Source organism: Hipposideros armiger, unplaced genomic scaffold, assembly GCF_001890085.2.
Source record: "Hipposideros armiger isolate ML-2016 unplaced genomic scaffold, ASM189008v1 scaffold_423, whole genome shotgun sequence".
In the NCBI taxonomy this organism is placed as follows: domain Eukaryota; kingdom Metazoa; phylum Chordata; class Mammalia; order Chiroptera; family Hipposideridae; genus Hipposideros; species Hipposideros armiger.
The window spans coordinates 1,449,849-1,476,965 of record NW_017731773.1 but is presented as its reverse complement, the minus strand read 5'-3'; the positions used below and the strand labels follow the sequence as shown (position 1 = coordinate 1,476,965).

General features: G+C 52.1%; 2 protein-coding genes and 1 pseudogene across 2 annotated transcripts in view; 2 read left to right on the top strand and 1 right to left on the bottom strand.

Annotated features, from left to right (window-relative positions):
- Positions 1–18,084, bottom strand: part of CNGB1 (cyclic nucleotide gated channel subunit beta 1) — a 77,707-nt gene extending 59,623 nt beyond the window's left edge. Inside the window, exons 1-14 of the mRNA XM_019664463.1 lie at positions 17,995–18,084; positions 15,672–15,853; positions 12,975–13,032; positions 12,608–12,680; positions 11,707–11,797; positions 11,571–11,616; positions 11,336–11,372; positions 10,133–10,208; positions 9,834–9,873; positions 9,294–9,453; positions 8,648–8,723; positions 7,325–7,361; positions 1,592–1,754; positions 752–808 (exon numbers count right to left, since the gene is read on the bottom strand). Coding sequence (XP_019520008.1) covers positions 752–808; positions 1,592–1,754; positions 7,325–7,361; positions 8,648–8,723; positions 9,294–9,453; positions 9,834–9,873; positions 10,133–10,208; positions 11,336–11,372; positions 11,571–11,616; positions 11,707–11,797; positions 12,608–12,680; positions 12,975–13,032; positions 15,672–15,845 — 1,088 coding nt within the window. The 5' untranslated portion in view covers positions 15,846–15,853; positions 17,995–18,084. The remainder of the gene's footprint in view (positions 1–751; positions 809–1,591; positions 1,755–7,324; positions 7,362–8,647; positions 8,724–9,293; positions 9,454–9,833; positions 9,874–10,132; positions 10,209–11,335; positions 11,373–11,570; positions 11,617–11,706; positions 11,798–12,607; positions 12,681–12,974; positions 13,033–15,671; positions 15,854–17,994) is intronic.
- A 2,685-nt stretch (positions 18,085–20,769) lies between these two features.
- The window catches only part of SPMIP8 (sperm microtubule inner protein 8), a 9,304-nt gene continuing 2,956 nt past the window's right edge, over positions 20,770–27,117 (top strand). The window contains 7 exon segments of the mRNA XM_019664506.1: positions 20,770–21,165; positions 21,167–21,212; positions 21,915–22,169; positions 25,669–25,730; positions 26,012–26,186; positions 26,623–26,684; positions 26,897–26,961. Of these exon segments, the coding sequence (XP_019520051.1) occupies positions 20,842–21,165; positions 21,167–21,212; positions 21,915–22,169; positions 25,669–25,730; positions 26,012–26,186; positions 26,623–26,684; positions 26,897–26,961 (989 nt within the window). The 5' untranslated portion in view covers positions 20,770–20,841.
- LOC109394431 (ATP synthase subunit g, mitochondrial pseudogene) lies at positions 23,347–23,660 on the top strand (annotated as a pseudogene).

Below are 27,117 nucleotides of genomic sequence, written 5' to 3'. Positions count from 1 at the left end.
GTTAACGTTAATATAACATTTACATAGTATGATTGTCATTGTAGTGATAATTAGCATGTCTGTCGTGTCACTTAATTTTCCTTTTTTTTTTTTTTAGTGGTTGGAATAATTAAGATCTAGTCTTTTAGCATGTTGGATGATTATAACTTTTAGTGGTTTCTGATCTCCATTTTTAACCTTTACTTGAACTGGACTCTTCTGTGTGTGTGGATATTGAAAACTTTATGGATGTGGGTGGAGAACCAGCCACTGGAGCAGAGTCCAGGAAGGCTTACAAGGCGTCAGAGGCAACCATGGGACCAACCACTGGGGAGGCTGTGAGGAAGAAAGACAGCTCTGTGCCTTGGCTTTGTTAATTACAGAAAGAACGGGGAGCCCACTGCGTGTGTCCATTCGTGCATCCATCCATGCATTCCACCAACATTTATTTGGTGCCTACTGTACCAGGTACGTTCTAGGCTCTGGGAACAGGGCAATGAACACGACAGACAAAAATTCCAACCCTCATGGAGACTGTGTGCTAGTGTTTGTTTGTATATATGAGTGTGGGGGGTGGGGGGTTGCTGAGTAGTGGGTACTATGAGTCCCAGGTCATTATGAGCACAGTGGGGAACCCCCAGCTCCCCCCAAGCTCTCTGGTCAGCGCCTAGTGGCACACAGCACAGAAGAAAGGAAGGCATTCCTACCCCGGAAGCCAGACAGCACTCCCTGTAACCTGGGTCACCCGCTAGCCAGGGCACAAGCGCCTTACTCAAGCTCCTCCTCCTCTTCCTCTTCTTCTTCCTCCTCTTGGATCTGGGGCAGTTCCCTGAGATGAGGTCAGAGGCAAGAGGTGAGCCCAACTGCAGGTCACCCTGAATCTACCTCCTGCCCCCATTTTCAGTAGGATGTCCTGTGGCTGCTGAGACCAGACCTGAACTCCTCAACCGAGAATCAACCTGGGGACTCCCACCTGAGCAGCCCCGGACTCTCTCTAGCAACCAGGTCTTTTCATGGCATGAAGGGCCCATCTCAGCTCCCACCATCCTGGTGGTGACTTAAGATTGGCCCCTGATCCTCCCTGGCCTCAGTTTCCCCACCTTTGCAATGTAGATCATGGGCCTGAGGACCCAAGGCCTGTGATATACTCACATGCATGTAACAAGAGTGTTTATTGCAGAATTGCTTATAATAATAAAAATTTGGAATTACCCTAAATGTCCATCAATAGTGGACAGGTTAAATAAATTCTGGCACATCCATGCAATGGAACACAGCTGTAAAAGAAAATGCGGACGGTCTCTACGTACTAAAGGCGGAAAGACCTCAAAGTGTATTGCTGAATGAATATAGGTGCATTCATGTGATATGTTTGTCTTTTGTGCAAAAAAAAAAAGGGTGGGGGGAGTCCATCCATGCTTGTATATACTCAGAAGGTCCCTGGAATGACACAGAGCCTGGCAGCTGCTGTGCCCATGAGGAGAGGGATGGGTGTCTAGGGAGAGAGGAGAGTGGGGAGGGGGCAAGGAAAGCCCTTTTATGCCTCTGCAGTTCTATACTATATGCTGATTATCTTCCCAATCATTTGTTCAGGGCCTTCTCTGGCTCCTACCTGGGCATCTCTCCCCCAGCCTCGTTCTCCTCTTCATAAGCTGGAGCTGCCTCTGAGGCCTGCCGGCTGGTGCTGCCATCCTGATGCTCGTCCTCCTCCCAGCAAGGGTCAACCTCTTCTAGAACAAGATCTGGCTCCTCTGGCATTCCAGGAAGGATGCTGACTGCAGGGGACATAGGGTGTGGGGGAGAGTGGGCTTGGGTTCTAAGTCCCAGGGACTTCCACAGGGAGCCTTGGTCATCACCAGCCATGCACCGGCTCTCAGCCAAGCAGTGGACATGCCACTAGTATCAGTAGGACCATTAGAAACCAAAGTAGTGCTAAGGTGATGGGCTGAAGTCCACGATCATTCGCCCTATCTTCTTCCATTAGTTTCCCCCTCTTTTTCTTCTTGAGACAGAGCTTCCATTACAGTTAGTCTTTGTCTCCTTGGGGCCTCCTTGGAGTTTGTGCAGAAGCAGAAACAATGCTTCTAACCACAGCGTTGCAGGTGATGCCAAAAGACCCAGGCTCAGAGTCCAACTGTCACATCCAGGTTCAGGGAGGCCTGGAATGTCCCAAGGGATGCAGAGAGAGCTTAACCACTGCCTGTACTCTAGATGCCACCCCTTGGTGACAGCATACTACATGCCTATAATCTCAACACCTGCTTCTGGGAGTCTGTCTCTCCCTCCTGGACCTAGAGGCTCCATTCTCTAAGGGGATCAACTTTCTCATGGAGTTGGTCCCACCTTCAGAGAGCAGTCTGCAGTTTTCAACACTTCTCCAAGTGCCATGCTCCCTGACAATGACAACACTGTGGGGCTGTGAGCTTGGCAGAAGTGGGTATAGGGGAGTCTCATCAGGAACCTAAGCCCACCCTCAGGCAGGAGAAAGGGGGACATTGCCTGGATACCAGGTGTTTCCAAAAAGCTTCAGGGGCCTTGGTGGTGCTCGAGCCAAGCATGAATTACTAACGGTGACTTTAAATGGCTGGCCTCAAGTCTCACCCTGTGACTTTGGAAATTACTGTTCATGGTGTAGAACAATAATAATACTAACAACAACAGTTACATTTATTGAGCACTTACTATGTGCCAGGCCCTGTACTAAGTGATTTACATGATTAACTCAATTAATCCTCACATCAACCTTTTGAAGTGGGAATAATTATTATCCCCATTTTACTTTCCCTCTTTCACATGTTATTCCCCATTTTACAGATAAGCAAACTGAGGTATGTGTCTACACCTTCTTTTATGGGGTGCTTCCCATGTGCCAGGCATGAGGCTGAATACTTTCTAAGAGTCGCCTCACTCCTGGCTCCCGCCTCCTGGCTTCGAGGTACAGATGTTACCTTGCCTCACAGAGGAGCGCCTGCCTGCCCTCTAGGGAGCCTCCCACAATACACCTTGAACTAGCCTTTTCCACAGCTGGTGCTGGCTCCTCTGACCCCACAAGCAGCCCTGGGCTTCTCCACGTGTGGCCCTGAATCCGGTAATGGGCTGTGTTGTACATGTCGTTCTATGTTTCTGCACAGCAATGGTGCAAGTTCCTGCCTGACACAGCAGGAGACATCCAGGGAACAGAACATCCCCTGGCCTGTGAGCTCATTAGCGTTCACGGCAGCCCTGCAGGCTGAGAACAGTACTCTCCCCATTTTATAGACCAGAGAGCTGGCTCAGAGAGGCTGAGGGACTTGTCCAAGGTCACACAGGATGTTGGAGGCAGTGCCAGGTCGCCTGACTCCTGCCTCTTTCCCTGGTGAGCTATCCCAGGTGGTAAATGTGCCCCATGAGGGTCTCCCTGGCATTGGCAGCTTCTCCATAATGGGTGCTAGATGAGCCCAGCGTTCGGCGTCCTGGAGAGTGGGTGCGTCCTTGCTTTTAAACCGTCACTTTCCTCTCATTAACCTTTGTTTTTAGGTACTATTTAGTGAGTATGCGTTTTACCAGCATTTCCTCCTTTCAGCTCTGTGCCAGGCCTGTAAGGCATGCCCGAAAATGTTCCTGTTTTACAGCCAAAGAGTCTATGGCACTGAGAAGCATGGCGCCCCAGGTACCAGCCAGGAAGGGCAGCCTTGGGGCTCTTGGCCACACTGATCCTCACTCAGATCCCCGATCGGGCCTGGTGAAGAAACCACTGTCTCGTCCCCTCTCCTCAGGCGTCTGATTCATAGCTGTCCTGGCCTGTCCAGGGCCACCAGGTACTCAGGTCACAGATGGCCCACTGAAGTACTGTGAGTGCTCAAGCTCACATGGAAACTGCTGCTCAATCCAGGGCTTAGACTTTGTCGCTGGAGTCCCTCATGGGCATGCTACCTCCTGGCCAGCATCCTCTCTGCCAGCCTAAGATGCCCCTTAGGGCCACTGAATGGGGCTCTGACTCCAGCAGTGAAGGTCATCAGCCCCATTGGGGAAAGGAGCTCCTGTATCCAGGACCAGCGGGCAGGGAGCCAGGGGCTTGGATTTTAGACCAAGGGCCCCACTTGGACCCTGGGCTGCTAGCAAAGCCCAAGTTCTGGCTCAAAACCTCCATCCTCTCTGGCAGGCCTAGGTCCAAGATACTTCAGATGGGGCCCAAAGTTCAAGAACCCTGCTTTGATCACGTTCCCTGCCTCCAATGCTTGCCCAGCCTCAGAGTAATCTTTGTGAAGTCACTCCCCTGCTCAACCACCTTCAATGACTCCCCATTGCCTACAGCCTAGTCCCCTAAAATCAGTACCTAACTTTTCTAGCTTTACCTTCTGCATCAAGGACTTGGGGTTAGCAAGTCCACTCCCCCTCTCCTACCTGTAGGCATTTGTTCACTTGATTTCCTCTACCAGGCTGCTCACCCCCTCACTGCCAGTTTGAGGCCTCAGGGGGTCTCAAACTCAAAGGCCTACCCTCCCAGGGAGATGGTGTATATGGGTGAAGTGAAGGGCAGGTGGCAGCAGCTGCTCAGATTGTCTTCACAAGTGTAGTGTCAGCCCATTACAATGGGATCTTCCCAGTTTTTGAGAGAAGCCAGACTTCTTCTATGTAAAGCCACCTAATTTTTAAATGGTGACAACTAACTCTAATTTTTAAAATTACTCCTTGCCTTACACACAGACATCTGTGGGCCAGCTGGGACGCAGGGCGACCCGCTCAGGACTCCTGGCTACTGCTCCTCCCTGCAACCCCCAGACCACAGGCCTCATTTAATCTTCCCACTTTGCAAGCCTAGATACTCATTTTAGCTTATCTGAAGCAATAATATGCAATCACAGGTTTAACGTGCTAATTTATACTCTTTAATATCAATGAAAGCATCTGTTGCCATCCACTGGTGGCTCTGACTCTCCGAGAGAAAACATGGCCAAGCCTAAGAAGAAACTCTTCTGGGAAAACCTGTCCCAGGGGCCACCAACTGTGTGGCAGGCACCACGCTGAGGACTGTGCAGGTGTCCTCTCAAAGACCTTCCTTCCCAGGCTCTCCCAGCCTTCCAGTGGGAAGTCCTCCTGCTGTCTAGCCCAAGTGCCGCAGGCTTCCCCTTGCTCTGGTGGAAAGCGGCCGGCTTTGGTCCCTGAAACAACTCTGGGACTGGTGGAGGTTGTTCTGATTCACTCTGTGCTGCCTGGGAGACTGGGAAAGGTCAGGGGTCGCTGTTCAAGGAGGGTGGGGGATCGAAGGTCACCCCCCCTCCTCTGCAGGTCTTCTCTTCAGGGCACCCTTCTTTCCTTCCATCCATCTGTCCATTTGTCCATCTGCAGTCTCCCAGGCTCCCTTCTCCCTTGTTTCAGAGGCCTCCAGCTGCTGCCACCCCTGAAACAAAGGAGAAGACAGAAGGGTGGGTGGGTGGCTGGGTGGACAGGTAGAGGGAATGAATGAATGAGTGCCTGAATGAGTGAAAGATGGGGAGGCTGGGGGATGGAGTGGGGAGAAGCGGGGACGCTCATCCCCCAACACCTTAAGGTCACCCTGTATAGTGAGTTGAATAGTGTCCGCTCAAAACAATCCAAGTCCTAACTCCTGGTACCTGTGAATGTGACCTTGTTTGGAAATAGGGTCTTTGCAGATGTCATTAGTTAAGGCTCTCAAGATGAGGTCATCCTGGGTTTGGGGTGGCCCCTAAACCCAAAGACTAGTGTCCTTATAAGGGAAAGGAAAGGAATACTTGACAGACACAGACGGAAAGGCTGAGATTAGGGGGCAGCTAGAAGCCCAGGGACACCAGGGATGGCCTGCGGGCACCAGAAGCCAGGGCAGAGGCATGGACGGTTTATTCCTCAGAGCCCCAGGAGAAATCAACCCTGCCAGCATCTGGAGTTTGGATTTCTGGCCTCCTGAACTATGAGAGTACATTTCCACTGTTCAAGGTGCCCAGTGTGTGGTCCTTTGTTACTCCAGCCCCAGGAAACAAGTGCCCAGTTCCTGGCCCTGGTATTGAGTCGCCCCATTGCTTCCCCAGAGCCCACCCCTGACCCCCACACTCCAGCACTCATGGAGGTCCTGTCCACAGCTGGCCAAGAATCCTGCCCGCTCCAGAGAGGAGGTTAAGAAGGGCCAGGGGCTGTGTCCTCAGAGCTCTCAGCAGCCCCGGCAGGTTGGGGGGGGGGGTGTCTCTGTTCCAGGGAGCTTTTTCTGTTCCATTAACCTCAGCCTGACTGAGCAACTGCTACCAAGCCACGTGGACTCTAGTCTCCGCTCCGTGAGAACTTGCTCTGTGACCTTGAGCATGTCCCTGTCCCTCTGCCTGCCCCATCAGCCATGGGGGTCCCTGCTCTGTACCTCCCAGGATGGCCATGAGCTCCAGGAAACTGAGTGAGCCCTGCTCTGAGGCCTTCTGCTCACAAAGTCATCCCAATTATACAAACCCCATTGCCTCCCATGGCCACTCTGTCAGACCCAAGTTCCACAGTCAGCTGGCCTGTCTGTGCCCCGGGTCATAGAGTGCTCGTAAAGACCACCATTGGCCTAGTCAGGCTGGGGTTGCAGACATGGCGAGGAGCATGGTCCTGGGGCCTGTGTCAGGATGGAATAGGGCCACCACCCACAGGCCCTGAACTCCGCTTTGCTCACCTCTAGCACTCATCACAGGCCTGGCACATAGCAGGCCCTCCAAGGTCCTTTGTGGATGGATGAATGAATGAATGAATTAATTAATTAATGCTCTGTACACTGCATGCCTTTCCAAAGGCCATGAAATAAAGGAAGAGCAGATTTTGGACCCCAGCCCTCCCCTCCTGGGCTCAGTTTGCCCCCCATCCTGGAGCAGGGCTAGCATGAAAGGCAGCAGGCACCTCCCCAGCCCAGCCATAGCAAGTGGATGCCCTCCCAGCTCAAGGGGGCTGGGGTCTACGGGATGCAGTTTCCCAGGGAGATCCCGTCCTTCTCCCCTCACCCCCCAACTGCCCAGCTGCCAGGGGGTCATGGGGAGCTCTCTCTGGGTGTTGTCAGCAGGAAAGGGGGCCCATCCACTTGGCCTCAGAACTGTCTCTTCTGGATGGAAGCTGGAAGGCAGGCCAGGTCTCCCCTCACCATCTCCCCAGCCCCCAGCAGGGGCTTCCGGCCACCACCTGACTCTGGGCCGTGCTCTGGCTACCTGGCCAGGCTGCCCTGAGGTGAGGCCTACAGAGCATGGGGGTCCATAGCTCCAGGTTAAGAGACCCTGACTGTGCCCCCAGAGCAAGTCCAGGCCTGGCAAGAGACAGCCCCACCGCCCACGCTCGCTCAGACCAAGCAATCCTCCTAAAGACACACACAAGGACCCATTCACATGTCACTTACTAGTCTGCACGTCACATGTCACAGGGGAATCAGGCTCCTGCATAGGAACGAAGGGGAAAAAAACTGCTGTGGCCCCCTCACTGGCCTTGCTGCTTCAACTAACCCCCTGGCTCATGCATGCGCTAGAGGGTTTTCCTCCTCCCCTAGGACACCCACAGAAGACCCCCCTGCTTCAGGCTCTGCTCTTCTCTGCTTCTCCTCTCCTCCCTCAGAGGCCGCCCTCTGCTCCAGCCTCTCTCCTACCAGGATCACAGCTTGGTCCCACCTTAGCTCTTTCGCCAGGCTGGGCCCCGTGGCTGAATGCCCTCTCTTTGGTTCTCTGTGTATAAAAAACCTCGCCCCATCCTTCCCTGAGACATTGTCTCCAAGCTCCATCTGCACAAAGGCCTCTCCCCCACCAGCACCACACCTTCCCTGCCCCCCACCCTTATCCTCAGGGACCCCTCCTCTCTATGAGGGCATCTCCACTGACTAATCTTCCCTGCCACCAGGCCCCCCTTTCCTCCTCTTGGAAAATTCCAAAGTTACGCTTGCTCTGCCACCTGCAGAGGCCACATGAACGCAGAGCCTGAGGGCTCGGCCTGCTGGGAATGGGGCCCTGAGGCTGCCTGTCCACCTCCTGCTGCCCGGGACTGGGATCCAGGCCTTCTGCCTCCCAGTTCCAGGAGCTTCTGTGAAGGTGTCCAATTGTCCCCAAGAGAGAAGGGCCAGGGCCCAGGTCTTGGAGAGGGAGAGAAAGAAGTGACATGAATGCGCGGGAGCCCTGGCTTGCCAAGAATGCACACAGAGCCACGGGCTTCCTTAGAGACCCACTTCTTCCCAGAACATTCCAGCCCTTTCTTCTCTCTGGGCCTCTGCATGTGCCGATCCTCTGCCTGAAGGGTGCTTTCCAAGCCACCTGCCTTCACTTTCACCCACCCACTTTCTACTGCTTCAAATCTCAGCTTGAAGGCCACCTCCACTGGGAAGCCTTCCTTGATGCTCCCCGGAGGCTCCTCCTCTGCACCCTACGTCCTCTCTGCTCCCCACAATGGAAGCACCTCCCCCACCAACTGTGACCTCCCGACAGGCAAGGCTGGGCCACCCCTTCTCAACCCTGTGGCCACAATGCTTCAGAGAGTGTGTGTGGAATGAATGTGAACTGTGCAGGCAGGTAGGCTGCGGGGCTGGGCTCCCACTGCAGACTCCCTTCTTCCTGCTGTACGACTGCCTCCCCGTGTCCCCCGCCCCCAGGACACAGGTCAACCATCCCATTCTTGCCTCAGCTCCCAAGACCCCTCCCGCCACCACCCAGGGCCCCCACTCCTCCAGCCCAGCACCCACCTGCTCCCCAGCCTCCCCACGGAGCACTGGCTGTGGCAGGGCCATCTCCAGTCTGTGCAGAAGCCATGCCACCAACCTGTGGGTGGGAGAGAGCGGCCGTGTCTGGGTGGGAAAGTGAGGCCAGAGTGAGGTTCGCCCCCGCCCACCAAAGGCAGGCTGCAAGCCTGCCAGAAGGCAGACCAGAACCCAGGTCTCCACCCCAAAAGATCACTGTTCCCCTCCCTGGCCTGCCTGAGCAAGTCTGTGACCACTGCTCAAACCCACATGGTTAAATAACAGCTGCTACATCCATAAACGGAGCACTATGCAGCCGTGGAGAGAATGAAGCAGACTTGGATGTATAAAACCACCTCAAAGGTATATTTTTAAGTGAAAAAAGCAAGACGCAGAAGAGTGTATGTGGTTTGCTGTTGTCAGCGGGGCGTGACATGTACCGACAAGATTGTCAGTGCCCAAAAGCTGTGGGGAAGGAAGAGAAGCTGCCGACTCAGTTGCCCTGGGAAGGGGCCCTGGAAACCCCTTTCAGTTTTCTCTTCTGTGTTACTTTCATAATTTAATAAACCAGTTTGGAGTAGGTTGGGTGTTGGGCTGGGGCGAGGCACTGACCCTGCTGCCCATGGAAGGTACGGTATTTCAAGGGACTCACCTGGCAGGGTCCCTCGGGGACAGCAGGGAGGACGCCTGGAAGTCAGGCTGGGGCTCTGGGGTCAGCTCCTTCTCCGGCTCCAAGGGCCCCGGGGTGGGCAGGGAGGGACTCTCTGGGGCCTGCAGCATGGGCTCCATTTCCAAGGGTGGTCCTGGGGGCTCTAAGCAGCAGAGAGCAGGAGACTAAAGGTGACATGGCAAGGCTCCATGGGAGCCCTCAAGGGCACAGGGGTCCAACATGACTGAGCCCATTGAGACCACCCACCTATACCTATCATCAGGCAGACATGGAACTGAGGCCCAGGGTGGGGACAGACTTGTCTAAGACCTCACAAGGCTGTCCCAGGCCACTGCCTTCCCAGCCCGGACTGGGGAGGGCTTCTAAAATCCCCCATAACAGCCCACTCCTGGCAAGCACTGAACCCCTCCATAGCCTGAGTAAGTGCTAAGGTCCTCCTCTGGGATCCCCCATGCTCCAGTTGTACCCCAGCCCAGCCTGTGACCATCCCTGTCTGCCCCTCCCCAGGTCCCCTCCCTGTACCTGGGCCCAAGGCAGCATCTGCAGGTCCATCTCTGCAGCCCTAGGTCATAAACAGGGAGTGAGGACATGGAGCGAAGCAAGCCCTGTGCTCTTCCTCCCCTGGCCAGCTGTGCCCTGGGCCTCCCTTCCCCTGAATCCCCCTCTCCCTCTGCAGTCACTCCCCCCATGAAGGTGCTCCAGGGGGTAGAGCATCCCCTCCACTGGTCCTGGGGATGGGGCATGGGGATAGACTGCTGGAGTAGGCAGGCCCTTCCTGGGACCCCAGAAACCCTCCCACGTGGTCAGCTTCCTCCACTTACCTCAGAAGTTTTCGGAGGCTGAGGTAGCACTTTCTCTAGATTCTGTTCAAACCACCTGAGCAGCCAGGGCCCGGGCCTACAGAGGGGATGGTGGTCACACAGCCCCTACCACACATGGCCATTCTGTCAGGTCATGTGCTGGGCACCGGGGGCTCAGCACTGACTAAGACAAAAGCCCCTGAACTCAAGGACTCTACAGTCTAAAGAATGAATAAAGGAAGGAACGAATGGAATGAATGAATGAAATGAGTAGAGACGAATGCATGACTCTGGATTTCCAGTAGCGATTGCAAACTGGAGTCTTCAGGCCTATTTGGGGAGCCCTCGGTGTTCTGAAAACTTTTCAATTAGTTGGCAACATCCAAAATTAAGGATCTGTGTCAGTCTCATAAAATTAAGGATTTGTTGCCTTTTGAGCTTCCTTTGCTCGGCCCGCTCCAAACTCTGTGGAGTGTACTTTCTTTTCTAACAATGGCCCTTGAGCCGTTCTCTACTTTTTCTCCTGCTTCTGTTTCTTTGAAATGTATTTTTTTTCTAATAAACTGTCCTTAAAAGAAAATTAAATTAAGGATTTAACATTTTAAAAAACCCCTAAATTTCTAGCTTCTCTTAAAAAACCAGAGGATCTGGCCACTCTGGGCCCACAGTCCTGCAGGGAAGAGGCAACTGGAACTGAACAGGGCCCCTCCCTGGAGAAGGACATGGGCTCCCCCATATGCCATTCTCACCCAGCCTGCCACCCTTGATGACAAGGCAGCCACCTGCCTCGGTCAGCTCTGAGAAGTTTGAAGTTTTTGCCAACCGTGAGGCCAACCTGGGCACCCCGATGTCCCCCATGGTGGCCCAGGCCCTGCCTCCAGGTTTCACATGGCACCCACCTACATGAGCCCATCCATGAGCAGCCCATCCATGCCTCTTCCTATCCTCAGAAGGTGGCCCCCACCTAGGGATCTCCCAGTAATCAATATAACAAACCATGAGGAGCACAGGGCCCATTATCCCCATTTTTTTGGATGAGAAAAGTGAAGCCCAGGACAGATGAAAGGCATGTCCAAGGTCACACACTGAGGTGGTGATGATTTGGTGGTGGAATCTGCTCTTAAACACAAGACCCTGGGCTTTGAACACTCCGCTCCGCCCACCACACACACTATAGATAAGGCTCGGGGGCTCGCAAAGCAGCGCTCAGGGATGGGGACTCACCCAGTATCCTGAGCCCTAGGGGCCTCATTGGGTCCATCTGCAGATGAAAGGAAGGTGGTCAGCAGCAAGAGGACTGCCCAGAAACCCCCGGTCAGCCCAACTCAAAACCAGGTTTGAACCCCGGGTGCCAGTCAGATGAGAAGCTCTGGCCCTGTGCTCTCTCCCCATGGGCAGGGCCCATCTCAACCAGCCCTCAGCCCCACCCCTGTAAAGCCATCCTATCTCCTGGCCTTACCTGAGTCCCCAGTGCTGCAGTGCCCAAGGATCTGTGCTCCTGCCTGCTGAGACAGACAGATAGACAGACAGATGTGAGCAGAAAGGCCAGGTGCCAGCCTCTCACCAACCTCCTCAGCTCCCAGCCCCAGCAGTACCTGAGCGGCGCCCTCCAAGCCACTGTGAACGGGCTGCGGGATGACCTTCTCCACACCCTTCCTGAGCCAGGTCAGCACCCAGCCACTGGGACTGTGGAGGGACAGAGATACCAGCCCACCGTCAACCTCCCCAGCCCCAACCTGGTCAGAGGGGCAGTCCACAACTAAAGGACTTGGTTTGAATCACAAACCTCTATGTCCCCACTGTGAGACTTCAGACACATGCCTTTCCCTCGAGCTTTGTGTCCCTCTCTGGAAAGTGGGGGACACCAACCCTTGGTCAGTCAGGTATGCCCAGTGCCATCCGAGCCCGACCCCCCATCAGATGCTCGGTACGAGCAGCCAGTTCTCTCCATCACCCCACATCCCCCTTAGTCTGGCTCCAGGGGGTCCCTGTCCTGTACTTGTCACACTTCCTGTGCTCCAGAAAGGTTGAAGGTTTCCTGAGGGGGGAGAGTGGGGGTTCCTTGTGGCTGAGGCTGGTCAGCCTAAATATGAGGGTCACAGGCTCACTGCCAGAGCCAGCCACAGCCGCAGACATGCTCACTTGGACAAGCAGCAATTGTCTAAAATGTTTGAACCAACTGTGAGATTCTGAGTAAAAGTCTGGATTTCTGGCTTCAGGGAGATATCACAAGCTCTGCCCACACTGGACCTGCATTTCACCCAAGCACTGAGAAACCTCTGGCCCTACCCTCCATTTCTCTTGGTCACATTGCCCATTTGGCCCAGGAGACCCCCACCCTCTGCCTGAGGCTCTCTTTAGCCAATTCCCAAGATGTTCCAAACTTTGCCTGGGAATGACTGTGGACCTCAGGGCAGTTGCAGGTCCCCACCGCCCAATGGCTCCCCAGCTTGCATGGGGGCCTGGCCCTAAGGAGAGGGGAGGGTGGTAAGGTACCTGTTCACTTCAGGAACCACAGCAACCTGGGCCTGGAGAGATGTGGGTGGAATAGAGGCAGCCTCCTGTATGTCTGGAAGAGAGTCCCTCACACTTTAGATCTGGAGCCTCTCAGAGGCCCATTTGTGTTGAAGAGGTCAAGTCAGAGGCAGGGGAGAGGGGAGAGCCCCAAGGGGGTCAGAAAGATGGAGTTCCAGCTCAGCTCAGTTAAAAAGTCCCCAGGAGCCCACCCTTAGCTTTTCTGAGCCTCAGTTTCTTCATCTATGAAATGGGCCTGCCAGCCTCGTGGTTCCTCTGCAAGGTTCTCAGGGGAGAACACAGCCCCTTCTCATTGCCGGTCCTGCCAGCCTGGGCTTCCAGCACTCACCCTGAGAGCCTGGGTCAGCTGCAGCTACTTCTTCCACTTCGAACATCTCCTGGGGTGGCTGGAGGGTTCAAACAGGACCATGTAAGCCCTCAGACAGACCAGCCTGGTTCAGGCAGGGGCAGCCCCTGACCCACCCAATAAGGGACCCTCCCACTTTCCACAAGAACATACGTACAACTCTATTCTCATAATCATCTCTGTAAAACCTTGACCTCACTTTCCACCTAGCACACTCCCTTCCTCCCAACCCCAGGGGTCCCTCATCCAGGGCTGGGCCCTTATGCCCCTCCAGGGTGGCCCCAGGCCGCTCATCCCCCAGGAAGCTGCCCCACTTCAGTGGCCTGAGAAGAGGGAGGAATGTTAGAGAGAGTCATGAAGCCTTGGAGCAAGCTGAGGGGAAGAGGAGTGAGAGGAGACCGGCCCATGCCCAGCCCCCAGTCAGGGCTCTCCCTCTCCTCCTGGGTCACACCTTCCATTCCCCTCCAGCAGCCAGGTGGAGTCTGGCCTCTGTCACCTGCCTCTCATCTGCCTCTGCAGCATTGCCTCCTGCTGCTACATGCACACGTGTGCATGTACAACAAACATGCATACACGGACAGACGGATGTATGCATACTCATTCTCAAATACATTTACATACAGGCACAGACAATGCATACATGAGCACACATACACGTGTATACAAATGGCAACCCACAAATCATGTGTGCATGTGTGTATACATGAACAGACACAAAATTAGTGCACATGCCACACATACATGTGCATGTGCAAGGCACAAAACACATGTACTTATACATGTGTGCATGAGCATGCATGCCCTTACACACATTCACATGCATATAGACACATGCAAACCTGTGTATACACACATATGTGTATAGTCATACACACATACATATACCTTGAGTATACATACAGATGCATGTGCACACATTTGCATATCTACACAGACACAGGTATGTGTACACACATGCACATATCTATATGCTCAGTCACATAAACATAGGCATATAGACACGCACATGCATACTTGCACTGACACATAAACATGCAGTCCTGTACACATCATTCCATGTGTGCACCAACACAATCCAAGACATATGCATATAGGTGAGCATACTGCAGACACACAGACATGTTCATAGGTACATACATATGCATGGATACATGCACATACACACAGACTTCTGCATCTGAACACACATGCATGAGCATAGAGGCACAGACACACAAAATATGTATATATTTATACACATGTAGACACACACAAATATGTCCATATACATATACACATGCATGCACAGAGACACAAACATGTATATATTCACAGACTCAGAAACATATGCATATACACACACTAACATGCCACATATGCACATGAAACTACAGACATACTAATGCATGTACACATACACATAAACATATGTGTGGATGCATATGCTTGTGCGCACACACATACATATGCATGCATGTGGTCATGTACACCCAATTTGCAAATGCACACATATGCACAGACATATTACTAAGGACACATGGCATGCATATATATATATATATATATATATATATATATATATATATATATACACACACACACACACATGCACGCACACAAATCCTATACCTGAATAGCTCACTGTTTCCTAAACCCGGCCTGCACCACCCCAGTAATAGACTTTCCTCTGCTAGGAGCGTTCCACTGCTTCATCAACTCCAGATACAATTCAGCCCAGCCTGCTGTGTAAGGAAGCACACCCCTGCCATCTTCGAACCTCCAAAGATAAGATGACTCCTTATTCTGAGCTCCCATAGTTCTTAGTCTGATAGGCTTTTTTGACCCTCCCAGAAGAGGAGAGCTGAAGCCGTTGCTGGAGCTCATCACCTCTGTATCCTCATAGAATGACCTGGCCAGGTACTTATCTGCTGACCCCTAGGGACAATGCCTTATTCATTATGCTCCCAGTACTGTGAGCCTGGCATCCATTACCAGCCAAATCAAATCTGTTTAACTGAGCTTCTGAATTAGTTGTCATCAGGCTCCTGAATGAATGGGATGCAGACGGGCAAGTTTTGATGTGCTCGAAGGAAAGTCCTAGAGCAGTGCTGCTCAAAGTGGGGTGCATGGGCCAATGTCAGTCTGCAAGCTGTTACTGTTACACAGTGAATAAGGTTGCACCAGAATATATATCCACACACTACTTCCTTCATTAAGAAAGTCTTACTGCAAAACAAATACCAACTAAACTAAGCAGTATGCTTAGTTACATAGCAGATTTACATTCTAGCAAGCTCCTAATCTCATCGTGGACTGGTAACAATCAGTTCATGGACTGGTTACTCCCAGCAGCTCTGCTCTAGACTCTAGAGGCTGCCAAACAATGGCCTGTGGGCCAAATTCAGCCTGCTGCTTGTTTTCGTTAATTAATTTTATTGGAACACAGCCATGCTCATTCATTTGCATACATTACAGTGGCAGAGTTGAGTAATTAACAAAGATGGCATGACCCACAAAGCCTAAAATATTTATTGTCCATTCTGTTAAGAACAAGCTGACCTTCACATTTCCTTCTGGCTCCAACCTTCTCTGTTGTGGAAGGTTCATGGGGAATTCCCCAGCAGTAAGGCCGCCATCATGCCCTTCCTTGCCACCCCCCCAACCCCCCCACCCCCGCTTTCCCCCAACCTCGCTTCTTACCAGGGGCTTCTCCTCAAGCTTGGCCTCCTGGGGGGCTGTTTCAGGCTCCGGCTTGGGTTCCAGCTCCACCTCCAGCACAGGCTCTGGCCCCGGTTCTGCCCCCTCCTCCTCCATCTTGGTCTTCTGAGGGGTCCCAGGGGGCTGAGGCAGCACCCTCTGGACCCAGCCCAACATCCCAACACCTGAAGAGGACAGAGTCCTTAGGCCTCCACAGAGTACTCAGAGTTGCTCCCACCATTTGGGGGCCGCTTTTGTGGGCTACACATTTCCCTATCCTCACATATTTTTAAATATTTTTGCCATTATATCTCCAGGTATTTATTTACTCGATAGAAATATTCAGTCCCACAGACACATGTGTGTAAAGAGGTGAGCCACAACAGCGTTATAGCAAAAGACGAAAAACATCCAAATATCCATCAGTAGGAGGCTGGTTATTGCAAAGTGCCTACATGTTCACCAGTAAAAGAGGGCACATATTAAATCAAGTATAATGCATCCAATAATGGAACCTTGTGGAGCCACTAACAAAAGTAGATCCAATTTGAACACGAAAAAATGCACATGCTCCAGACTCTAGTCATGAGCAAATCAGTTAAACTCTTAGTGCCTCCATTTGCTTGTCTGTAAAGTGGGATACTAATAACACCTACCTGGTGGGGGTGATTGTGGGGATGAGATAAACTGGGAACGACAATGACTAGCACACGCTGAGAGCTTAATAACTGTTGGCTGTGACCACTGCTCGGTGTCAAGCAAAAAACGCATATTGTGGAATATTGGCATCCGTGTTTAGCATAACCCCATATAAAATTTTAAAAATACATTATAAGTAATAAATACAACGGAAACTGTCTTTTGTTTAATATAAGGCAAAATTAACCCACTTTCGTGATCTCAACATTTTTTAAGATAAAATGATAGGTAAAACCCCTTTTTCATGAATTACTGTGATATTTCAGCCCTACCTTGTGCAGGGTCAATGTCTGGTATCATTTCTCTTCGGGGAATGGGATCTAGCCCTTGTGACTAGATCCCTACAAGATGGCCTGGCCCAGCGGGCACCACACAGATCAGTGTGTACAAACTCACAGCCCTGAAAGCGCCCTTGGGGGGCAATGACCGACGCAGTGTATCCCCGCTCCCCCGGCCATGGGCAGCCCAGGTGGTAGCGTACATCTCTGTCCCTCCTCTGTCAGGGACCCTCCCTCCACGCTGAAAAGGGCAGGCACAGCGCCCAGTATCCCTGCCCCAGTTCCCAGCTCCCTGCAGTCCCTGGTTCTACTGCCTGTCCGTCTACTCACAGCTCTGAATTCAGTCCCCACTGAATTTAGTCCCCACTCTGGCCTCAGCAGCCCAGCTGGGTGGTGGGTGGTGACAGAGCTCTGGCTCCGTCTCCCAAAAGGTGAGCTTCTGGGTGAGACGTGATCTCGCTCATTTCCCTGCTGGGTAGATATAGACACCGTGATCACCAGAGTCAGTAGAGCCCAAGAGAACATGTTAGGATAGTGGATTTCACTGACCCCAGCCAGCCATAGGCAGCCTCACAAGCCCAAATTGACCTAAGTTCTCTCTACCTACAATCACCCTCATCTGCATTCTCGCCACCTCCCGCCTGGCCCCAGGAAAAATAAGTGTTTTCATCACCACTTTTCAGCAAAGGAAATGGAAGCACAGAGAGGTCAGTAGATTTGCCCAAAGGAACACAGCCAGTTAGCGGACCAGCCGAGTTTACCCTCGGGTCTGACTGGCTCCAGATGTCCCCCATTTACGCCGGGTAGAGCTGACATTAGCTTCTTCTGCAGGCCAGTCCTGCAAACCCTCTCCCAGCTGGCAGCAATCCTGGCTCAGGTTTCTGAACCTTCTGGAAATGACCAGGGAAGCCTTCCTCATTCCCAATTATACAATAATTCTTCCCCCAGACTCAGCCATTTCCTCCAAAATGGAAACCTTTGCAAGTCCCTCCTATCTTTTGGCCATGTCCCTGCTGATGCCACTTTGATGAGGCCCAGTGGATCAGGCAGGACGGGGGACCTGAGAGTGGCAGCCCAGGACAACAGTGATGCTTTCAGAATCTTCTAGGGAGCTGGTATATAGACAGATTGCTAGGCCCCTCCACACCCATTGCAGGACCCAGAGTCTGCATTTCACAGGCTGCCCTGGAAGAGCCTGATGCCACCTAAGGTTTGAACCCCACGGGAAGGCCGGGAGAAGGAAGCCCTGGGTTTCCCAGCCTTGCCCAGTTCTCCAGGTCTAACACCTTACTAGAAGGAGAGCATAAACAGTCCCACCACCACTGAGCTGCCACCTCATCCTGAGTTACCTGCTCAGATGCCGACCACACCAGGAAGTGCCTTCTCCCTACCACTTGCAGCTGGCCTCTCAAACACAGGGATTAATTGGCTGCACCAGGCCAGGCCAGGCCGTGTGCAAAGGATTAGCAGGTGTCAATCAGAGGTGGGGGAGGTGGTGGTGGAAGAGAGGAGGTTGGTGGCCAGGGAGCCAACAGCAACCCCCTAGGGGCCAGCAGGGATCTGGGCCCCAGGGAAGGAGCCCCAGGTGACCCAGATTTGGGGTACCATGAGTTACCAGGGGCCTACTCAGGTACCAGGGCCCCAGCTCCCCAGATACCTTGGCCAAGTTGCAGAGTGACTGGTGGGAGAATGACAGCTCAGCGTCCCCATGTGATTCTGGGAGACTCCTCAAGGTGGCAGGGGCTTGTCTACTCTCATTCAGCAGTGGCAGGAGGCACACCCCAGCTCTCCAACCACAATGCAGGGATTCAGGCAGATTCTATCTGGTCCAGAGCCATCTGCAGCCCCTGCCTTGGGCTCTGCCAGCACGGCTGTGGTCCCAGGGCTGGGCCTTTAGAAAGGATCCAAGGACTGACAGATAACTGGCTGCATGCGAGCTGGCCCCCTGAACTGAGGTCGGACCCTAGAGGGGAGACAGAGATCTAGGGGGAGAGGATGAGAAGCTCAGAGGCCCAGTGAAGAGGGACTCAGGGAGGTGACAGGACCTGGGTGGGGCAGAAGGATGATCTGACTTGATCATCCACAAAATTTTTCAAGCTCGTCCCATGTGTCCGGCAGCATGCCAGCAAGACAGGCATGGGACCTGCCCTCACGGAGCTTCATTCAATGGAGGAGGCAGAAACAAAACAGAAGAAGGATGAATGAAGAAGTATTGCAAATTATGCTGAGTTCCATGAAAAAATAAACAGGGCAGAGACATGTGTGTGGTAGTGGGGAGCTGGGGCTAGGCGGGCCTCTAGGAAGAGGTAGATATTTGAGCTGAGACATGAAAAGCAAAATCTCAGTGAATGGTGTTCCAGGCAGAGGACACTGCGAAGGTCTAGGTCCTGAGGCTGGAATGAGCCTGGATGCACCTGATGGGCCTGGGTGAAGAGGAATGGACTGTAGGGTGAGGAAGATGAACAAAGCTCAGCCACCCCCAGTTTGGATGATTCTTGTGTGTGTGTGAGAGCGTGTGCGCACGTGTGTGTATGTGTGTGCGTGTGTGTGTGTGTGTCCGTGTGTGTATGGAAAGATGCCAGACTCAAAAGACACCAATGGTCCATGTACACAAAATTCAAAAGGGGCCAGATTAGCCTGTCTGTCTATGGCCGCAAACAAAGGTAGTAAAACTATAAAGAAAAGTTGTGGTTATGCTATGCGGCAAGAGAAAGGTTACCTCTGGCAGGAGGCTGGGGGTGTGGCTGGGAAGGGGTACATGGAAGTTTTTAGAGGCTGGCAGGGCCCTGCTTGCTTGCTTTGGCTGGAATCTATTTTTTTAAAGAACGACTTGATTAAGGTTTAATTTATATGCCATAAAATTCACCCTAAAGTTTTAAGTGTACCACCCAGTGATTTTTAGTCAATTGCCTGAGCTGCGCAACGAGCACCATCTAGCTTTAGAACATTTCCCACACTCCATCGCCCCCAACAAGATCCCTTGTGCTTGGTGACAATCCCTCCCATTCCCACCCCAGCCACAAGCCACTGCCAATCTCCTTCCATCTCTAAGGATTTGCCATTTGTGGACATTTTATATAAATGGATCATACAATGTGGTGAGTGTTTTGTGTCTGATTTCTTGCACTTAGCATGATGTTTTTGAGGATCACTCACATTGTAGCACGTACTAGTTCTTCATTTCTTTTGCATTCCCAAGAGTATTCCATGGTATAGATACACCCCAGTCTATTTGTTCACTAGTCAATGGACATTTGTGTTCTTTCCACTTTTCGTCCACTATAAAGAACACTGATAGGAACATTTGTGTGCAAGTCTTCGTGTGGACAAATATGTTCATTTCTCTTGGGAAGATTCCTAGAGGTAGAATTGCTGGGTCATATAGTGAATTTATGTTTCATTTTTTAAGAAACTGCTAAACTGTTCTTGCAAAGTAGTTAGTACCCCATGTCTTGACTCTTGAGTGGTAGTTACCCAGGGTCTCGCTTTAGAAATTATTGGTTACACTATTTATTTATGCATTTTCTGTATTTTGTTATATTTTATAACTTTCAAAGAGTTCAAAAATAAATTTGGGGTGGTGAATAGTCAACTCTGGGGAAGTTTTCCGTGAGAAACAGACTTGGGGAAGCTGCTCGGGCCATATGGAGCACCGAGGAGGGGCAACTGGGGGGCCAAATCCTACACCATCTCACAGGCTCAGCTTCTGGGCAGGTATATGCAAAGCGTATGTCAATAAATGCAAATAAGTTAGGCTCTCCCAGGGTTTCCTCACCTAGGGTGGGGAAATCTGTCTCCAGTGGTTGTGACCAGGGTGGTGGGCATTCCCCAAGGCTTTGGGGCGCTGGGCTTAGGCACTTGTGACCTTGCTTTTCTGGGAAGGAGGGCAGCGTCTGCAGGCCTGCAAGGGGCTGGAGATGATGTATCACCTGCTAATCCCTGACCTGCTGAGGCCACCATTCTCCCTGATCCCCTTAAACTGACCCTAGACACTGGTTATGGCTAATCTCCACCGCCGTATCCCCAAGGGCTGGCAGGCAGGGCAGGGCCCTCTTTCCTGAGGTTTGCAGGAAGGGGAGGGCCCTCCCAGCTTACAGACACCCCTTGTGGCAAGACATAAGACCCTTGCCTAACACAGACAGGAGCCTTGAGACCCAGAGAGAGACAGTAACTAGTCCAGGGTCACACAGCCTGCAATGGCCAGCCCTGACATGGCCATCCCCAGGGAGCTCCAGCTCCCTGTCCAACACTTCCCAACATGCCCAGCTTGGGCTGAGGCCCGGGAGACAGCCACCTTCAGGAAGGCTGAAGAGGGGATGAAGGGGCAGTGCACACAACCCCTGGCAGCAGGCTCTTCTCAACAGAGCATGTGGTTGCCAGGGTTGCCGAGGAGTGGGTGCTCTCACAATCAGGCTGCAGTGGGCATTGTCTATGCAGAATGTTCCTTTACCCTCCTGCTGACTCATAAGGCAGTGGGGCCTGGCCCATCTCCCTGCCTCTTCTCCTCACTGAGTGCTCAGAAGAGCAGAAAACCCTTATAAACCTGTGCACCTGGGACCTGCGCCCTGCAGATGAGGTAGTCTCTCCTCCCCCTCCTACTGCTCCACTCTCTGCCCCCCCCCCTGCAGGCCCACCCCCTGAGGCTACTCCCCTCCCCTCTCCCTGCTCCTCCATGGCCCTAGGTCCTCTCTCTTCCTGCCCACCTACCGCCCACCTCTCACCTCTAACTGGGTCAACAAATTCTCACTAAATTTTAAATGGCTACATGGCTCCTGGGAATACCCTGGTTTTTAAAGGAAGGTGATGAGTAGCCAGCAATGTTTTCCTTGTTCATGACTATCTGTCTCTCCCCTCCTTTTCTGTCTCCCTGTAGAGTTTTGAGTAAATGCCAGATACCTTAGCTAAGGCCCAAAGTCCATAACTAGTTACCCAGAGGCATTCTGAGCTAAATATGAACCCACTTGCTGCTGCTTCTTCCTGCTCATTATTTAAGAATAGACTCAAATGCCACTTCTTTCAGGCCGTTCCCTGAATGCCCCAACCCCAGCCTCCCCAGACACACACACCCTATACTGACCTTGTCAGAGCCCTTAGCACATCCTGTGTGTGTGCCATGTTGTCTGAATGTTCCAGCCATAACATGGGGCGCTCCTGAAAAACAGGACCTGGCACATAGTAGGTGCTCAATAAACATCAGACCAGTGGACAAGTCAGCACTGGCTAAGGTTGTGTTTCCACATAGAAGGGTGTCTGACTGGCCTGAGCCCAGGTGAGCCCCTTCATACTCTCTACTCCCTAGCCATGGCCCGCATCATCGACCCGGTGCCCTGGGAGGACGGCTCCTCCCACGTGTACGCGTCCCCAGCCATCCTGCTCCCAATGGAACAGCAGCGCAACCAGTTGGCCAGCGTGAAGCAGCAGCTCTACCACCCGGCCCTGCCCAGCCTGCGTCGCATGGACATGGACTCTGTCAGGGCATGCTTGTCGGATGAGCACTGCCAGTCCACCACCTACTGCTGCAAAGGTCATGCCACCTCGCCTGCTGCTGCCACAGGGCTCCTCTGGGCCTTTGGGGAAGCAGGGGATGGTTTTGAGGAGAGAGATCTGGGGGGTGGGGGTGGAAAGCCATGAGGGGCAGATGAAAGTGTCCAAAGGGCTAGTCCCAGCTGTGCTACTTTCTACCCAGGGAACCTTGTCCAAGGTCTGAGCCCCTCTTTTCTTATCAGTAAAATAGAAATGATAACAGGGCCTGCTTCACAAGGCTAGTGCGAGATTAAAATGAGGTAAGGCAGGAAAAGCACTTAGAGCAGTGCCTGGCACGAATTGGGCACATCGTTGTTGATGTTGTTATTTTTAATGAAGAGAGAACTGTGCAAAGGTAGTTGAAGCAGCAGGAGTAATATCAGCAATGGTAATAACTTCTGCCCACCCTCTCTCCGTGGGGCGAAGGAAGAGACAGGCTCTCCTCACACCTCCCATGATGGAGAGGACAAGGGCACAGCTCAGGAAGGGCCCTGATCTAAGCTCAGGGGCCTGGACTTTCTCAGGAAGGAAATAGAAACTCTGAAGAACTTTAAGTAGAAAAGAGATCAAGCATCGTGCGGGAGGGGGAGGGGAGGATGGCCCAGAGGGACTAGGGGTGGATAATGTGGGGAGGACATGGTTAGGACACTGGGAGGGACCACAGTCTTTAGAAGGAGTGATAGTGTCTTGGCCACTGGCAAGGGTTTTGGAAGGTATTTAGGAGATAAAATAACTGGAGTTGGTACCAATGTGGGTAGAGAGACAAGAGTGGGAACGATACATTGGTTCCAGCTCAGTGACAGGCGGGCGAGCATGTCACAGACTGCATGGAGATTGCCAGCGGTCCCACCTAGAGCCCTGCAGGGCCAAGATGGGAAACACAAATATAGAAAATGGGTGAGGAAGCACAAGGGAGGGAGAGGCAAAAGATGAAGTGGAACCCGCACACCTGCCCCTCCACAGGGGAACAGCTACTGGCCCCCCCACCCTAACCCCACCGCTGTGTGGGAAAGATCCACGCAACTATCAGATCTTCCAACTTCCTGGCTTCTCTTGGAATCTAGGTTTTTAGAGAAAGCTTGCTCTTGGTTTAGATATCTATTTTATTGCAAGTATAGGCCTTAAGAAAAGTAATAGAGCCGGGCCGTTCAAGTGCACGGACTTTCCATCCTAGAACCATGACCCAGTTTGTCCGTAACCACGCAGAGAAGGCCCCAGCACTGGTAAACGCTGCTGTGACTTACTCAAAGCCTCGATTAGCCACATTTTGGCATTATGTACCAAGGTTGAGCTGGTTCCTCCAACCCCTGCTGAGATCCCTACAGCTATTCAGAGCTTGAAAAAAATAGTCACTAGCGCTCAAACTGGTAGCTGCAAACAGCTCACAGTTAAGGAAGCTCTGCTGAATGGTTTGGTGGCCACTGGGGTGTGGATGTGGTTTTATGTTGGCGAGATCATAGGTAAGCGTGGCATCATTGGCTATAAGGTTTGAAGACCACTCATTAACATGTTTCTCTTGGGTTTATTATTTGAATGTTCTTGGGCCATGTGTGATCAGACTGGTATTTGAATAAAATATGTCAAAATCAAAAAAAAAAAAGAAAAGTAATAGAGTCACATTATGGGTAACCACTTTTAGCTTCTAATGTATCCTGTCATATCTTACCATTGCAAATACAGACGTGTATTATTTTGCTCACCAACTTTTTATTATGAACATATTCAAACATAGGAAAAGTTGAAAGAATAATACTATGAATACGCATTACCTTCCACCGGCTTCCATTAATGTTTTGCCATATTTGTTTCCTCTCTCTCTCTCTCTCTCTCTCTCNCTCTCTCTCTCTCTCACACACACACACACACACACACACACACACACACACACACACACACACATCTTGAGCAAGCAGCTCCCAATGATATGAACAACCTCCTACATGACACCATAACATTATCACACCTGGGATAGTTAACAGTAATTCCATAACATCTAATATTCAGTCCATGTTAAAATGTCTCCAATTACCCCCAAAGATATCTTTTATGGCTTAAAAACTGGGGGGGGGGGACCAGGATTCAATCTAGGAGTGTACATTGCAATTGGTTGTATGTCCCTTTAGTCTTAGCCTAAAACAATCTCCCCACTTTCCATTCTCCCCCTATGATATTGACTTTTTAGAGTTCAAAACAGTTACGTTGTAGACAGTCCCACATTGTAAACTTGAGTGTTTCCTTATGGTGTTGTTTGCCTTGATAACCTATTTTTTGTAAACTAGAAGTTAGGTGTAGAGACTTGGTTAGCTAGGTAAAACATTGCTGGCCGGACTCCTTCTGAGGTGGTGGATGCTATATTGGCCATAATGCTTCAGCAGTTCTCACAGAATGTCATTGTCCCACTCCTTGTGATGCTAAGTTTGACGACTCAGTTAAGGTGGTGACCTGAATGTGTATTCTTTTCTGCCTCCAATTGTCTCAGTTTTAGGCTTTAAAGCAAAATGCAGCACACGACGCACATTCTTCTGTACTTTAGATGGTCGTGTATTGAGAACTTCCTTTGCTTATTTTTGATAGCTGCATAGTGAGGGTGTATCAGTTTATTTAACCAGTCCTTTCAAGGCAGACACTTGAGTTGATTCCAGTCATTTGCTATTACAAACAATGCTGGAATTGGCAAATCTTCTCCCCACATCATTTCCCAGTTGTGAGGCTGTCAAGTGAGCTAAATTCCCAGAAGCAGGGCTGTGGGGCCAAAAGGTATGTATAGTTGTAATTCTGATGGATATTGCCAATTGCTTTCCATAGGCTCCAATCAATTGATACCTACTCTGGCAACATGTGGCCATGGCCCTGTTTCCAGTAACTGCACTGACTTTTGGATTGTTTTCAATCTGATAAGCAAAAATTGGTATCTTAATGTACTTTGAATATACATTCATCTTATGAATGAGGAGGAGTAGCTTTTCATATGTTTAAGGGCTATTTGTATTTCTTGTGTTTGTGTGTGAACGATCTATGCACGCTGTGTTTACCCTTTTTTTTTTCTTTCTTTTTGGTCTTGATCTCTAGGAGCTCTTTCAACAATAGGGAAATTGCATCTCATCTATAGAATAAGTGGAAAGATTTTTTCCCATTTGTCTTTTAACTTCTCATGTTGTTTTTGTCATGCAGAACTTTATTTTTATGGAGCCAAATCTATCACTCTTTTCTTTAAGGTTACTGGACTTTGAATCAGAGTTGGTAAGGCCTTCCCCACTCCAAGGTTATAAAGGAACTTACCCATGTTTTCTCCTAGTATGCCTATGCCTTCATTTTTTTTATATTGAAATGTTTGATCTATTTGGAATTTACTCTGTTGCGAAGTGTGTTAAGTAAAAATCTATTTTAGATTTTTTTAAATTGTCAAACGTTTCCAAGAACATTTTAAAGAAGCGTGGACCAAACCTCTCCCGTGTGACTACTGGTGAAGACACCTACTCTCCCTTTCTCTTCCTTTTCAGATGACTTCGACAACGCCTACTTCACACTGCTCGGCGTTCCCAACAAACCCCTGCAGTGCTTAGTGAGTGCCCTTTGCTGCTGGCCCTGGGTTTGCTCAGCGGAGAGGGCGAAGGCCCCTCCTGCACCGGGCACTTAGCACCTACGGTCCTGGGCTCTATCTACTCCCCATACTTCCTCAGCGGCTGCCTTGGGACCCCCGTCCCCTTCCCATCTCCATCAGGGGCTTCAGGCGCCCCTAGGTCAGATGGGCGAACCGTCAGCTCCGCCTTCCCGAGTGGTCTGGGTCGGCCCCCCCAGGCCTCTGCACCTACCCTGCGACCCTGACTCCCATCGCCCTAGCAGGATATCACCGCGACTGGCCAGAGGCTCCGCGACAGGTGCCGCAAGGGAAAGCTGGCGTCCATCGCGCCGGGCCTCCACCGGGTCGACTGGCCCTGCTTCACGCGCGCCATCGAGGACTGGTCCCATTTCGTGTCCTCGGCTGGCGAGTTCAAGCTGCCCTGCCCGAGCAGGAGAGGTCGGTCTATGGGGCGCGGAGGATGCGCTGGGGCGGGAAAGGCAGCCACGCCTCCGGGGCCCTGAAGCTGGGACCCGGAGCGCTGGCTGCGGATGGGGTCATCCGAGGTGAACTCCCGCAAGAACACGGCGGGGAAGCCGGGGATCAGTAGGGGTACTTAGAGCGGGTGGGCCTGAGACGTTTTGAGGGACATAGAGGCGGGGCTCGTGGTGGGGATAGGACGGGGACCAGGCCCCGGTCAGAGCGCAGGGCTGGTTCTGCGACCCACCGACCTGGGTCTCGAGGCGGGGCTCGTTCTGGCCGGGAGGTAGAGGCGGGACAGCGTCTCAGGGCAGGTGTGGGGCGGGGCTTGATCTAGGGGAGGGGCTCAGGTAAGAGCGGGGGCCGGACTTGTTTCGGGGGCGCATGGGGCGGGAGACGGGCGCTCTCTCTGCAGGTGAGAGTTTCAGCGGCTACGCGGTGCGACATTTGAAGCCGGAGGTGACCCAGAACTGGCGGGTAGGGAGGGCTGCATGCTGACGCATTCCTGGGGGACCCCGGCGGGGTAGAGGGGAGGTGGGGTGTGGGGAGGGGGAGAGCAGACCGAGAGCCGGGTCTCCCAGCCCCCGGGGCCCAAGATCTTCCGCTGAGAGCACTGTGTAGGGCATGGGTTGGGGGTCCGTGACCCACCGCTCACGAAACCCCCTTCCCATCTCTCTGGCCCGCTCCAGTACTGCCTCAACCAGAACCCCAGCCTGGACTGGTATGGACAGAAGCCCCTGCCTTTCAATTCCCTGTAAGTGACGCCACAGGCCCCGGGTCCCCATACCTGAGGGAGAGGGGGTCTTGGCCGCTTTTCCCAGCGCACACCTAGTGGCCCTTGAAAATATGAGACCTGGGCATAATTGTTTGGCTCCAATACACCACAAGAAAATCGCAATGGGGGTGGGGG